This window comes from Heptranchias perlo, chromosome 34, assembly GCF_035084215.1.
Source record: "Heptranchias perlo isolate sHepPer1 chromosome 34, sHepPer1.hap1, whole genome shotgun sequence".
Lineage (NCBI taxonomy): Eukaryota > Metazoa > Chordata > Chondrichthyes > Hexanchiformes > Hexanchidae > Heptranchias > Heptranchias perlo.
In genome coordinates, this window is record NC_090358.1 from 14164605 (window position 1) to 14178819 (window position 14215).

General features: G+C 39.5%; 1 protein-coding gene across 7 annotated transcripts in view; it reads right to left on the reverse strand.

Annotated features, from left to right (window-relative positions):
- Positions 1–14215, reverse strand: part of LOC137301818 (WD repeat-containing protein 72-like) — a 211509-nt gene that overhangs the window by 155215 nt on the left and 42079 nt on the right. For 5 of the 7 annotated variants that reach the window (XM_067971466.1, XM_067971460.1, XM_067971461.1 and 2 more), the window contains 7 exons: positions 12381–12555; positions 11581–11657; positions 11367–11486; positions 9998–10179; positions 9300–9402; positions 5703–5844; positions 5069–5314 (listed from right to left, as the gene is read on the reverse strand). In XM_067971466.1, the coding sequence (XP_067827567.1) occupies positions 5069–5314; positions 5703–5844; positions 9300–9402; positions 9998–10179; positions 11367–11486; positions 11581–11657; positions 12381–12555 (1045 nt within the window). The remainder of the gene's footprint in view (positions 1–5068; positions 5315–5702; positions 5845–9299; positions 9403–9997; positions 10180–11366; positions 11487–11580; positions 11658–12380; positions 12556–14215) is intronic. The other 2 variants (XM_067971464.1, XM_067971463.1) reach the window with 2 other exon arrangements.

A 14215-nucleotide genomic window follows, 5' to 3' on the forward strand; every position in this document is an offset into this window, starting at 1 on the left:
GATAGTTGGGTCTAAGACACTGCCCTCAGGAACTCCTGGGGCTGAGACGATGGCCTCCAACAACTCCAGCCATCTTCCTTTGTGCTAGGTATGACTCCAGCCACTAGCCTTTTCTGACTCCTTTTCCTCCTCAGAACTTTTTTTATTCATTCATGGGATGTGGGTGTCGCTGGCAAGGCCAGTGTTTATTGCCCATCCCTAGCTTCACAATCTTCCACCTCTCCTTTAAAGCCATGGTCATCTACCAACCTCCCAAGCTCCATGGTAATTCATTTACTAGGATCTCGTTGCTTTTCTCCTTGTTTAGCTTTTACACCAAGTAACTTTTTATTGTTGTTGGCTTCAAATCTTACCTCAATATCTCAAGCCCCTCTCCTCGGGCTTATTTGACTTCCTGACCTCATACAACCTCAGCCTGCATATAAGCTCCCTTGGCCACCACACACAGCTTTGCCAACTTGGAGGTATTAATCTACAACAGGCCATCTCTGATCATTACCTTGCCTTCCTCACTGTCCATATCTCCCCGCCCAGTTTCTCCCCACTATCCTCACTATCCTCACCCTCTGTCTCTGTAAAAAGAAAACTACCTCCCAGTTCTCATCAACTCCTTCTCTAACTCCAAATCCCCTTCCCCTCTCCCACTCTCCAAATGCCACCATACCACTGCCACTGTTGAGTTACTGAGGACCTCCCTTGGTTCTGCTTTTGATGCCTTGCTTCCCTGGTACAGTCACTCATGGTTTCGCACCCTTGCTGTTCCCCTGGGACAGTCCTCACCCTGGCACCTCAAGTCCAAAGGCTGCAGACTCCAATGCACAGAGTGCGCGTTAGGCTGGTCGACCATCGCCAGATCTGACTCGATCAGCCAAATTTTTTGTCTACTTCAGGATTATCTGTGAGGATAAGTCAACATCAGATTCTTCTGCTCAATAACTCAACATCTCCTCCGCCTCCATTACCATGGCCTCTCCATCCTCACCTCTACAGGCAACTGTGAGAAGCTTATGGACGTCTTTGTCTCAAAAAGATCAAAACTACCCTTGTGACCTCAGCTGCCTCCGCCTCTTCCTCCTCTCATCCTTTCACTGCCTAGACTTTCCCCCAACCCTGCATCATTTTCCAACTTCTATCCCTGTTCCTCCAGCACTCATTGAGCTCATCTTCCTCACAAAATCTACCTCCAGTCCCCTCGACTTCCTCCTCCCTCATCAAAAATGCTATCGCTGATGCCTCTGCCCTCCCCAATTTCCATTCCGTATCTGACCTCCCTTACCTCTCCAAGATCGTGGATTATATCTTCACCACTAAGGATCGTGCTTACCTCTCCTACAACTCCCTCTTTGAATCCCTTTAATCTGCCTTGTTCCCTGCCCATAGCAGCAAGACCACCTAGTTAAAGTCATCAATAACCTCCTCTCTGACTGCGATCATAATATCATCCCTCCTCGCTCTCAACCTCTCTGCAGTGTTCAAAAAAGTTGACACCTCCATCCATTTCCAATTCCTCTCCTACACAGTCCAGCTCCAGGAGATTCCTCTCACTCAGTTCCACTGCTACTTAACCTTCCATAGGCAGCATATCTCCAGCTATGGCCGCTCTTACTGCCTGTGTGGTGAGCTCTGAGGTCCAACAAGGTTCCCTTGGCCCCCTCGCTGCGCACTGCGCCTTAGACATTATCCCCAGGCATGGCATCAGTGCAAGGGATTCTTTGTTTTTGCAAATGATTCAAAAATGAGCCAAGAATGAATTTGAAAAGCTCTATGAAGACTATACCACCTCTGGCTTTATTTATATTTAGAAATCATAAACAATATTAGCTTACAAAAAATACTTTTTTAAGTAAAAATCTTAATAAAGGTGCTGACAATTTTATAGGTAAGTTTAATTATGTTATTGTGAAATATGTAAATGAATATGTTTGTTATATTAAAAACCTTCCATTGAGCCTGTGTTTGGCATGCTACAAGAAAAAAAATTACAGATCAAAAAGCTTTTCAAAAAATATTTTGAGCAATTTGGTTGATTCACCTTTTCCTTGTCAGAAACTTGCATGAGTAAATCAGAATTAATTTATCGGCATATCACCCAATCGTGTTGAAGAAGTTTAAAACTACGGTAGGACAAATTTGAATATGGAAATTGCACCCAAAATGTGCTTGAAATTGTGCTGCTTACCTTAGGTTTCACGTTTCTGCTAAAATTCATTTGCATAATCACAAACGTAAAATCTTCCATGAACAATCGGGCAGTGTGATAGAATGTAACCATTTCTTTCTTTTTTCTTGCCATTAAAATGTATTCCTTGATGCATTTAAGAGTTGTAACCTGGTGCAGTTTTATTAATACATGGGCTTATCAGCAAAAAATAAGCTTTTTTAATAAGGGGCATGGCCAGTTTTGTGGGCAGGGCCTGAGTCGGGTGAATTGAATCTTGAACCAGAGTAAAAGATCGCGGAAAACACAAACGTAAGTGGTTCTGGACGTAACTCACTTATGTTTAAAACTCCCCGATCTTTTTGCCGCTGCTTCGGCTGATTCTGCCCGGATTGTGCTGATTTAACTGGTGGAAACAAGCAGCAACTGGACCCCATTAAGTTCATTGACTTTGAGGATATTTCTTACAGACCTCATTCCAAATTCTTTCATTGGAGATGTGCATCCCCCCTATCCCCCCCACACACAACAAAGTAATCTCTGACTCACGGTAAGATGGGAGACCTGCTACGTATACAACAATACAAATGTGCATTATGCGGTACATTGCTCCTGAAGTCCTGTGTGCCCTCCAAGTCACCCTCAGCAACACATTAAAACGTCTTGTGTTTAGCACACCGTCACACTGCAGATGTCACAATGTGTTACAGATGCAAAACAATCTTAAAAGGGTAAGAAAATCAGGCATTTCATTCTGGAGCCTGAAATTTACAAGAAATTTATTGACCTGAGGAGTCTATAAACTACAAGTTCCTGGATTTCCATAAGTAGTAATTGAACAGCGGCCTTAAAGGGACAGGCCATGTTAGCATTAAATATCACAGCTGTGCTCCAGACCTCAGATTTCCACAGGATATCTGCTGGTTATATCAAATACATGAATTTATAACTTCATTAAATAGCACACACAGGAATTTGACACAAATGTGTTAACCAGTGTGCTAAAAATAGCATACAAAGGAATTTCAACCTGTAAGAGTTTTACTCCTGACTGGCAGTATAGATTTGCAAGACGAGCCTAAGATCCAGGTTTACAGGTTGTAAACTACAGCAGGGTGAGCTGGTGGAGATTAATGGAGTTAATTGGTAAACTGAAAGATTTTCATCAGGATAAAGTAAATCAGACCATTAATGTTCATGTCTTCATACAGAATAGTTGTTCTTCAAATCATCACTTATTAATAACAATTTATTTTATCAAATGAAATGTGTTCTGCTACATATTAAGTAATCTACTTAAGAACAATTTGCAGGAGCAAAGTATATTTAGATTTGGTTACATTTTCCAAGGTCATTGATACCATGTATTAATGTTTTGAAGTTAGAAATTTTTAATGCTCTCCCAGGAACCCAATAGTCTCTGTTTGATCTTTAAAACTTTTAGCTTGTTAAAGTATGTGATAAATCTTGAGAGCGAGTTACAAATTAACACAGATCAAATTTAGCAAAGCACATTTCAAAATTCTTCACTGTTGACCTCAGAATAAAAACAGGATCTGAATCACCAATTACATATCACCTTTTCCCTTCGTTACTTTTTAAAAACAAAAATTATTTCCTTAGCAGAGCACATATCTAAAAGTAAATCTGGTCAGCTATCTTAACAGTAATAAAACTGACACAATTAGATCCAAGCATCAGTTATAATCTACACAGAGGGGTTGAAATTCCTCTCTCGGCTATATTTTTACAAACCGATTAATGCAATCAGATCAAATTGATGGGTGTGGTATTTTAATCATCATAACCCCTTAGCTAACAAAATCGTTAACCAATAAACATAGGAAATTTGATTTGAATGCATTAACCATAAAAATAGCACAAGGAGGAATTTCAACTGCTGAGTATATAAAAGATAGGTATAGGTCTATAAGATTTTCCTCTCATTGCACGAGTAGCCCTGATGACGATTATTTAAGTTTCAGTCTTTGCACATCTAATGGAAAATAAAACTGGACATAATCTGTTTATCTGTGAGTTTGAACACTGGATTTTGCACAGTAATGTTTAGGGCAAGTGACTCGGTGCAGTGCGAGATCCCGCAACAAATCCTCTGCGTTCTATTTGTGGAGCACAATTTGCTGCTCAAGTACCATAATTTTGCATAGAACGTCCCCAAGACAGACAAAGGCTAGTTTCTGATTTGATCTGAGCAATCACTAACGACTTTCTCTAGTGATGATTGCTGATTATTACATGAGGTTGACATTTTCTATTATTCGATCTGTCATGGTGTACCTACTGCTGACGAAACTCTATTTCGTAAATCCCCATTGGCTATCCTTTACTTTCTTGCTTCAGTTATTGATCTTATTATTAATGTCTATTTTGCATCACTTTCTTAACAAAACAAACAATGCCGCAGTTAACTATATAGAAGCTGTTGATGCCAAATATAGAGGGGAAGATCCATTACCTGCAATCCTATCATTTGCCTTTCTGAGTAAGTGCCAGGAGTTTCACAGGACAAAGCCTTGTGTGAGAGATCACCTCATTACCTAATTCCTTTTGTTACTTGTACCTCACCTGCTTTTCTAGGTAAATAAAACTACATAAAGTTTCTTTTATTATTTATGTTGTATTTGTCTTTGTTCCCATCGCAATTAAATGCCAGTTTCCATTAACTACGAGAAGTGAGGAGTCCAGGAGACAATCAAGGTTCCGAAGATTTAAACTTGCAACTGCAAGGATCTTAAAACCAAGGTGCTAATCAAATACAAGTTAAAATCAGTAAACTTTCGGCCAAAATTATAGGTAGGATAAATGAATGCATTACCTGGGAAATTTGGATTCTTGGACAACCCAAAATTATTTTTTAAAAATCTGAAATGTATGTAACAAAACAGGTACCTTTTAACAAAGAATGTTCCACTAGGAGTTGAGCTCGAGCAGCGTGCAAACCAAGGGTAATTATAATCCGGCCATTTTCACACCCACAAACCAGTTTATCGAGATCAGGAATATAGACACTGGCAGTGATCAAACCAGTCTGGATTCCATTTGGGAGTACACCAAGCTGGTCAGTTATTTCTTCCGTCATTGTCTTATGCTGTTCAAATGCTCCTTGAAGACTCAACGTTGCAGTTACCTGAATCTCTAAAAGTAATATACAAGATAGGTGCAGATAAAGAACGGCCTTCAGCCCAATTGATCCGCAGAATACCAACTCTCTGTCTTCTCATTATAGGCTATAGCTGTTTCTTAAATAAGTCCAATATATACAAGTTGCAACTACAAATAATGAGTACTGTTAGCCAACTTCAGCCAAAACAAGTCTCAATATTGTACAGAATCAACCATCAGCAAGCATAAATACAGAGATAAAGCACCAAATTGCCAAAAAAATTAATACATTTTTGCAGTTCTTGTCCAGAAGGTAGCATTTCATTTATTAATGGATCTTATATGTCTGTAGTTAGATTTTTTTTTCCTAAAAAGGTGAAACGCAATAAGAGAATCAGTTTCTACTAAAATTCATTTTTACCTTGCGGCGAACCATCGCGCTTGGCCATCGGAACATCAGGAATGTGCCACATGGAAATTTTTCCTGATGCTTCACCACAGAAGAGAATCTTATGAAATGGCTCTTTACGCTCATTGATGAAAATCAGAATTGCCTGAAGAAACTGAAAAAGATAAAATATTAGAAAAAGTTTGTTTTTAATTCCATTACCCAACACTGAATTTGCCTTCTTCAAATCTTAACATAAAAGCTGATCTTTTATGTCTAATTTTGAAACGCTTCAACCATTTCAACCTTGCTTACAATTTCATATCGAGGTGGAGTTTTGCAATAAACTGAACCTATAAAATCTCATTGTTCTGTCTGTTCTGCACCTCAGGTACTTACTGAATCAATACCTGGAGCAAACATCATTTTTCAGTTTTGAGAAATAAAACAATGAACAGAAATTCCACTTGAAAACATTTCAATTCACCCTTTTCCTGCTCCCATTTCTATTATTTTAAACTTAATTTTTTCCACCTAGTCAATTTATTTTAGATTTCTTTTGTTCAAAAAAGAGTTTTAAACACTTCACTTGACCTGTTTTGTTTCATCTTTAAAGCCACCATTTTGGAGTTGGAAGCCAAATGCAAAAAAAATGCTTTATGATTTGTTGAGAACTATCTCTAAAAGGTTTTTTTGTCAGCCATTTAAGCCCAGTGTTCTAAAGACAGATCTTAGTCTTGATCATGCCCTGACTACATAACTGGGGGCCACAAATATAAGATTAGTCATTAATAAATCCAATAGGGAATTCAGGAGAAACTTCTTTACCCAGAGAGTCGTAAGACTGTGGACCTCGCTACCACAAGGAACAGTTGAGGAGACTAACATAGTTGCATTTAAGGGGAAGCTAGATAAATACATGAGGGAGAAAGGAACAGAACAATAGGTTGATGGGGTCAGATGAAGAAGGGTGGGAAGAGGCTCCTGTGGAACATAAACACCGACATGGAGCTGTTGGGCTGAATGGCCTGTTTCCGTGCTGTACATTCTATGTAATTCTATGTAATAACGTGTCAGAATTGCAGCAAGAGTTAAAAGGTAGATAATACGAGCAGATGTGCGGCTGGAAGGCAGCCCAGTAATACGGGGTGTTAATGTAGCGTAGGGTGGTAAAGACACAGGGTTTGTATTTGAGATTCTCCCATATGGTGAGTTTTTAATCTTTGCCAGGTGCCTCAAGGCAACAGTGCCCAGAAGGAGGGAAGTAAAGTCAGAAAGGAAGTCCAACCAAGCTTCTCTCATGTACCTCCTAATGACTGGTTACAGATCAGCATTCCCAGTGGTTTGAAGTTCAAGGCCCAGCCGGTTCCAATGTTTTTAATTGCATCGGAGTGCCAAAAATCAGTATTCTAGATGGGAAAGATGCCAAACTCTACTCAACACAATGAAAGGAGGACAAAGGCAGATCTGTCACATATGCTGGCTAAGTGGGTCTTGACTGGCCAGGACATCGTAGATCTTCTCATATGAAAAGTTGGAATTGCTGCCTTTCCTTTTAAAAACATGAGGTGAAATCATGGTGTGCAATATTATCGTACAAGCATGGGACCACTTCTGTATGAAAAATCATCTGGCTGCTATTTTAACAAAGGCATTAAACCAAAATGGAAGAAGAATTTGATACAACTAAATTCTAATATTGCACAGTGCTTTTCCTCCTAACAGTGTTTATGAGGATGAAGTACACAAAATTGAAAGCAAAATCTCCTGGTATTTTAATTAAAATTTCACAACATTTGATTGTTCTGATTAATGACATATTGAACATGAAGCACGTGTGTAGAAATGTGTTTAGACTGTTGTAATGTAACACGGGAAAGCACGAATATCAATGTTCAGATGATGTTTTAATTGACTGGGCTGTGCTCTTAAAGTTTACGTCATCTGAACCCTCCAGTTAGTGTGGTGTCTTTCTCACGTTTGCTCTCCATTACTGTATACATTTCAACTGTTATTACATTTGGCCACAGTCCATTCTCATCAGCCCATAAAAATGTCTTTATAAAATACTTGCTCACCCAATTAAATCCACAGAATTTTGTAGAAAGACTTATAAATAAAAAAGGAGTACATTTTCAGTCAGTAGTCGCTCGTCATCATTCAAAATGTTTCTGACTCAACAGTCAGTATTCTACAGAAATATATACTTTAGATATTCTTATTTCTAATCTGGAAATAAAATATTTGAGAACACATGAATATTTAATGTAACCTGTTAACTCTTTAATGGGATTGTTATACTATATTTATTGGTTTGAAATTCGTACCTGCTTACAGTGTGATGGAGTTGGCAGATCAGAGACATACTGCTGGCTTTGCATCGGTCCAGCAAAATGGAGCTCCTCACATGCAAACTTCCATAAATGTGCAGAGCACTATCTACAACTTTGAAATGTTAGCAAAGATCCGACAAAGCAGTTAACTGTTATCTAACAGTAAGCAGTTTAAAAATGAATGGCTTGAAATTGCACTGTGCAATATTAATAATGAATGTTAACATTTATTGTAAACTGAGTTAACACCTTTGTTCAAATAGTATACAGAGGAATTTTGTACAAATGCGTTTATGCATCTGTTACCAACACTTACATAGCAATTTCAAGGCATAATTTTAAAAAATATACATATGAAATTCCACCCCATTGTCTTTACTTAAAGTAACTCCAACCACCTCCCCTTGACATTCAATGGTATTACCATCGCCAAATCCCCCACCATCAACATCCTGGGGGTCACCATTGACCAGAAACTAAACTGGACCAGTCACATAAATACTGTGGCTACAAGAGCAGGTCAGTGGCTGGGTATTCTGCGGCGAGTGACTCACCTCCCGACTCACCAAAGTTTTTCAACCATCTAGAAGGCACAAGTCAGGAGTGTGATGGAATACTCTCCACTTGCCTGGATGAATGCAGCTCCAACAACACTCAAGAAGCTCGACACCATTCAGGTCAAAGCAGCTCGCTTGATTGGTACCCCATCCACCACCCTAAACATTCACTCCCTTCACCACCGGCGCACTGTGGCTGCAGTGTGTACCTTCTACAGGATGCACTGCAGCAACTCGCCAAAACTTCTTCGACAGCACCTCCAAAACCCGCAACATCTACCACCTAGAAGGACAAGAGCAGCAGGTACATGGGAACAACACCACTTGCACGTTCCCCTCCAAGTCACACACCATCCCGACTTGGAAATATATCGCCGTTCCTTCATCGTCGCTGGGTCAAAATCCTGGAACTCCCTATCTAACAGCACTGTGGGAGAACCTTCACCACACGGACTGCAGCGGTTCAAGAAGGTGGCTCACCATTACCTTCTCAAGGGCAATTAGGGATGGGCAATAAATGCTAGTCTTGCCAGCGACGCCCACATCCCATGAATGAGTAAAAGAAAAGAAAAAACTCGAGGAATTCTTACCCGAGGTAGCTCAAGACTACAGAATCATCTAACAATGTTAGCATAAAAATAAGTAACTGGACATCAGTTTCAATTGGCTTCAGTCTTTATATTCTTTTTAGAATTGCAGTGCATTTAACATTAAATTTTATCTTCAGAAATGTGCATTACCTTACTGTTAACGTCGTTCGATGTATAGCAAAGCAGGCGAGGTGAAACAGTCTCACTTAATGAGTGTCCACGGGGGGTAAAAATTCCAGTTTTGAACAGACTGCTGTAAAGACATTGAACAAATTTACTGCTCAAGCACTGAGAACTGGATTTTCTGCTGAACATAGTTTAAACCAAAAAGGTTCTGTAACTTTTATATGGGAAAGGCAAACAAGTTGAAATCACATGCAATATGAGTAATATTAATGCATCTGTTTGAAATTCCTTTCTCCACTATTTTGAAATGAACTGGATATCACTGAAATAGCAAACAATTGAGTTTCACAAAAACACGTCAACACATATCTATACCACTAAACTAATTTTCAGTCACTCAAAATGACACACATTTTAATTATTAATTTTGCCCTCCTGAAAGTTGTATTATTTTACATATAGCATCATAAGATTTCTTTCTCATCTTCATAAAATGAATTGCCTTTACTTTTTAAGTTCATCTTCACGACTGCACCAGAATGTTCTGCCCGATTACTCTTTTTCTTTAGCCTCCCACTGTGTGAGACAAGGCTCACAGCTGCCAAGTTCCTGACAAATGTCCCACTCTGCAAAGGCTTTGTTTGCACTGGTCTTTTTATCATTTGTGACATGCTGTGATTTTCTTTGTGAAGTGAATGAAACATCCAACGTTCGTACCGTACCTGAACTTTTCACGTGGTTTTCCCATCTGACTCCACCTGTCAGGCAGCTGGTAAATGTAGCTGTGCCCATCCTCGGTCCAGATGATTATTTTGTTTGCAGCCAAAACTTCCCCACCAGCCCAGTGGTGACCATTTTTGCTGTTCGCAAAGCACAGCAATGAAAAGTCACAATAATCAAATACCTACAGGAGAACAATGAGAAAATAAGACATTTACAAGAGAAACAAAAAAAAAGCATATGTAACAACTTGCATTTATATCACGCCTTTAACATAATAAAACGTCCGAAGGCGCCTCACAGGAGCATAATCAGACAAACATCGACATCGAGCCAAAAAAGGAGATATTAGGACAGATGACTAAAACCTTGGTCAAAGAGTTAGGTTTTAAGGAGTGTCTTAAAGGAGGAGAGCGAGGTGGAGAGGTTTAGGGAGGGAATTCCAGAGATTAGGGTCTTGACAGCTGAAGGCACGGCCGTCAATGGCAGGGTGAAGGAAGTTGGAGATACTCAAGAGGCCAGAGTTGCAGGAACACAGAGTTGTTGGAGGATTGTAGGGCTGGAGGAGATTACAGAGATAGGGAGGGGTGAGATAAAGGAGGGATTTGAACACAAGGATAAGAATTTTAAAAATCAAGGCATTAATGTACTACAATTTAATTTGCTAGATACAATTGTTTTCCAACCCACTAGATTTACCGATTTGTTTAAGAGCAGGTTGACAGATAAAGTTCATAATTAAAGGAATAAGCCTTACTTTAACTGATGAAATTAAGAAACCAATCTAATTGCCAGGCAGAATTGATTATTTATCCCAATATCAGTTTTTCAGAAATGCTTTTGAATTGAGAGAGAAAGAACTTTCATTTGTATCATACCTTATCATGTCTCAGAAAAATCCCAAAGCACTTCACACACAGCAAGCTACTCTGAAGTACAATTACTGTTGTCATGTAGGCAAATGTGGTAGCCAATTTGCACACAGCAAAGTACCACAAACAGTAAGAAAATGAATGAGTAGTTAATCTGATTTTGGTGGTGTTGGTTGAGAAGGATGTTGGCCAGGAAACCAGAATTCTCTGCTGTTCATTGCCATAGTGCCATGAGACCTTAAGTATCGCCCTGAACAGGTAGATGGGGCTTCAGTCTAACTTTTCATTCAAAGGACAGCTGCTTTGATAATGCAGCACTCTCTTAGTACTGCAGTGAAGTATCAGCCTCGATAATGTGCTCAAATTCTGGAGTGGGGCTTGAGCCCACAACCTTCTGATTCATGGGCTATCAGGTAAGCCAAGCTAATACCATTGTTCAATACACATTTTGGCTTTTTTAGTCAGATATTAAATTATTTCAGCATGACCCAAAACATACCTTCCAACAATCTGAGCAAACTACCAATAGTAATCGTTCAGTGTAAGTGCAAAAGCAGACCGCTTGACAATTAAAACACTGGAGTGACTTGGATTCTGCTTCATAAACATTCTCTCTCTCCTGTAAAAGACAAAAGAATTATTTGAACAGACAATTAACTCGTTGTATTGTGATAGAACGCTGAATTTTTACAGTTTTTTTGCAGGAAGCTGACCTGTACACTATTAACTGATGAAGATAGATCCCACACCTTGAGGTCTCCTGTCACTGAAATGCCCACCAGTGAATCCTCTGCAAAATAAATTCACAATGGAGAAATATTTTATGCAGCACAATGGAATAATGTTTGGGGCATTACATAGACTATTAGCACTTAAAAAGGTGTAGGTCAAAAAGTGACATCCCATACAAAGTGTCAGAAGCATTGTTTCAGGTCTTCAAATGGAAACACTTTAAACCAGACCTACATTTAACCTATTCTTTAAAATGTATGTACAAAAAATGGTTATAATTAAAATGATTATTTTCTGTTCAAAGCACTACAATTTCATTTTATTTTTGAATACTCAGCAGCCATTTTTTAAAAAGAAATTAACGACAGTTACAAACCACCGTTATTTCAGTACGTCCGTAATCCACTGCACTCACCCAGAATACGGTCCTTAGAATCAGACAGGACAGAAGGAGGCCGTTCAGCCCATCGTGTCTGTGCTGGCTCTTTGAAAGAGCTATCCAATTAGTTCAACTCCCCTGCTCTAAGCCCTGCAAATCTTTCCCTTTTCAAATATATATCCAATCCCCTTCTGAAAGTTACGATTGAATCTGCTTCCACCGCCCTTTCAGGCAGTGCATTCCAGATCATAACAACTTGCTGCGTAAAAACAAATTCTCCTCCTCTCCCCGTTTGCCAACTATCTTAAATCGATATCCTTTGGTTACCGACCTTCCTGCCAGTGGAAACATTTTCTCCTTATTTACTCTATCAAAACTCCTCATAATTTTGAATTACATTACCTTGAATCCTCTGGGAGCGGACGATGCACATTGAGCTGATCCAGTCTGGTGTCGCAGATGAGACAAGAGCGTGAAGAAGCTCCAGACTGCGTGCATCAACGACCAGGACATCCTGATACTGTCCACAGCAAAGCAACCAGCCATCACCTGACATCCGAAAGGAACGGTAATAGTACTGCACAAGGATAATATCAGAATGGTTTTATTGATAAATCATACCAAAGCCACAAATATTAAAGTGCTACTTAGAATCATGGATTTTTATAATTTGCACTGAACTATATTAGCTTACTTAAGATTATAAATGGATTGTTGTTATTCCTTTCACATCATATTTTACAATGGAGCATACGGGCACTTTTAAAATGCCCAAAAGAACTAAAACTGATGTGAGGATGCCCCCTGACAGTGCTGTCACACTGCATGATTTTAATGTGCTCAGGTGTCAGATCAAGATTCAGTTATACTGCCACTTTTGCATCGATGCACATCCCAAGTCATTTAGCACCAATGTGAAAGTGGCAGCATAACTGCAACCAAAGACTTCACAACTAACTATGGATAATGTTTTTCCTAAGTCTGTTACTCAGTAGTACATTGTTCTATCCAAGGTTCCCCACGTGGCAGTGAATCTTCCATTTTCAGGTATTAACAGCAAGTATAGGCTTTGCAAAATCAAAACATTTTGATCCTCCAGTCATAAATGTTCTACAATGTGGTACTCAAGCTGCATCCTGGAGGCATTTTCTTCACCAGGACGATGCCATACAATTGCACCAGTTACACATCTTCAGAAGCCAATGGCGTCTGTGTTCGACAATGACATTTTCAAAACATCTACTACTGAATATTGGCTGTGTGTAACATTAGAAATCTGATGGCATTAGAAATTACTCCAAACCCTGGTCTTCAGCATATTTAGTAAATTAGCAGTATTTTTGTTTTTACACGCAAACACATGTAGCTTGTGCCCAAAAATTTATGAACTAAACTTGGCATTAGTGCCAATTACAGACTTTTATAGAACCATAGAATCATAGAATGATTACAGCACAGAAGGTGGCCATTCGGCCCATCGAGCCTGTGCTGGCTCTTTGTAAGAACAATCCAGTTAGTCCCATTCCCCCATTCTTTCCCCGCAGCCCTGCAAATATTTTCCCTTCAAGTATTTATCCAATTCTTTTTGAAATCCATGATTGAATCTGCTTCCACCGCTCTTTCAGGCAAAGCATGATAGGTCACAATTACTCACTGCGTAAAAAAGCTTTTCCTCACGTCGCCTTTGGTTCTTTTGCCAATCACCTTGAATCTGTGTCCTCTGGTTCTCAACGCTTTCGCCAATGGGAACAGTTTCTCTTCATTTACTTTATCTAAGCCCTTCATGATTTTCAACACTTCTATCAAATCTCCTCTTAACCGTCTCTGCTCTGAGAACAATCCCAGCTTCCCTAGTCTATCCACATAACTGAAGTCCCTCATTCCTGGAACCATTCAAGTAAATCTTTTCTGCACCCTCTCTAAGGCCTTCACATCCTTCCTAAAGTGCGGTGCCCAGAATTGGACACAATACTCCAGGTGTGGCCAAACCAGTGTTTCATAAAGGTTCAACATAACTTCCTTGCTTTTGTACTCTATGCCTCTATTTATAAAGCTCAGCATCCCATATGCTTTCTTAACCGCTTCCTCAACCTGTCTTGCCACCTTCAAAGATTTGTGCGCATATACCCCCAGGTCTCTCTGTTCCTGCACTCCCTTTAGAATTGTACCAGTTAGTTTATATTGCCTCTCCTCATTCTTCCTGCCATAATGTATCACTTCACATTTCTCTGCGTTAA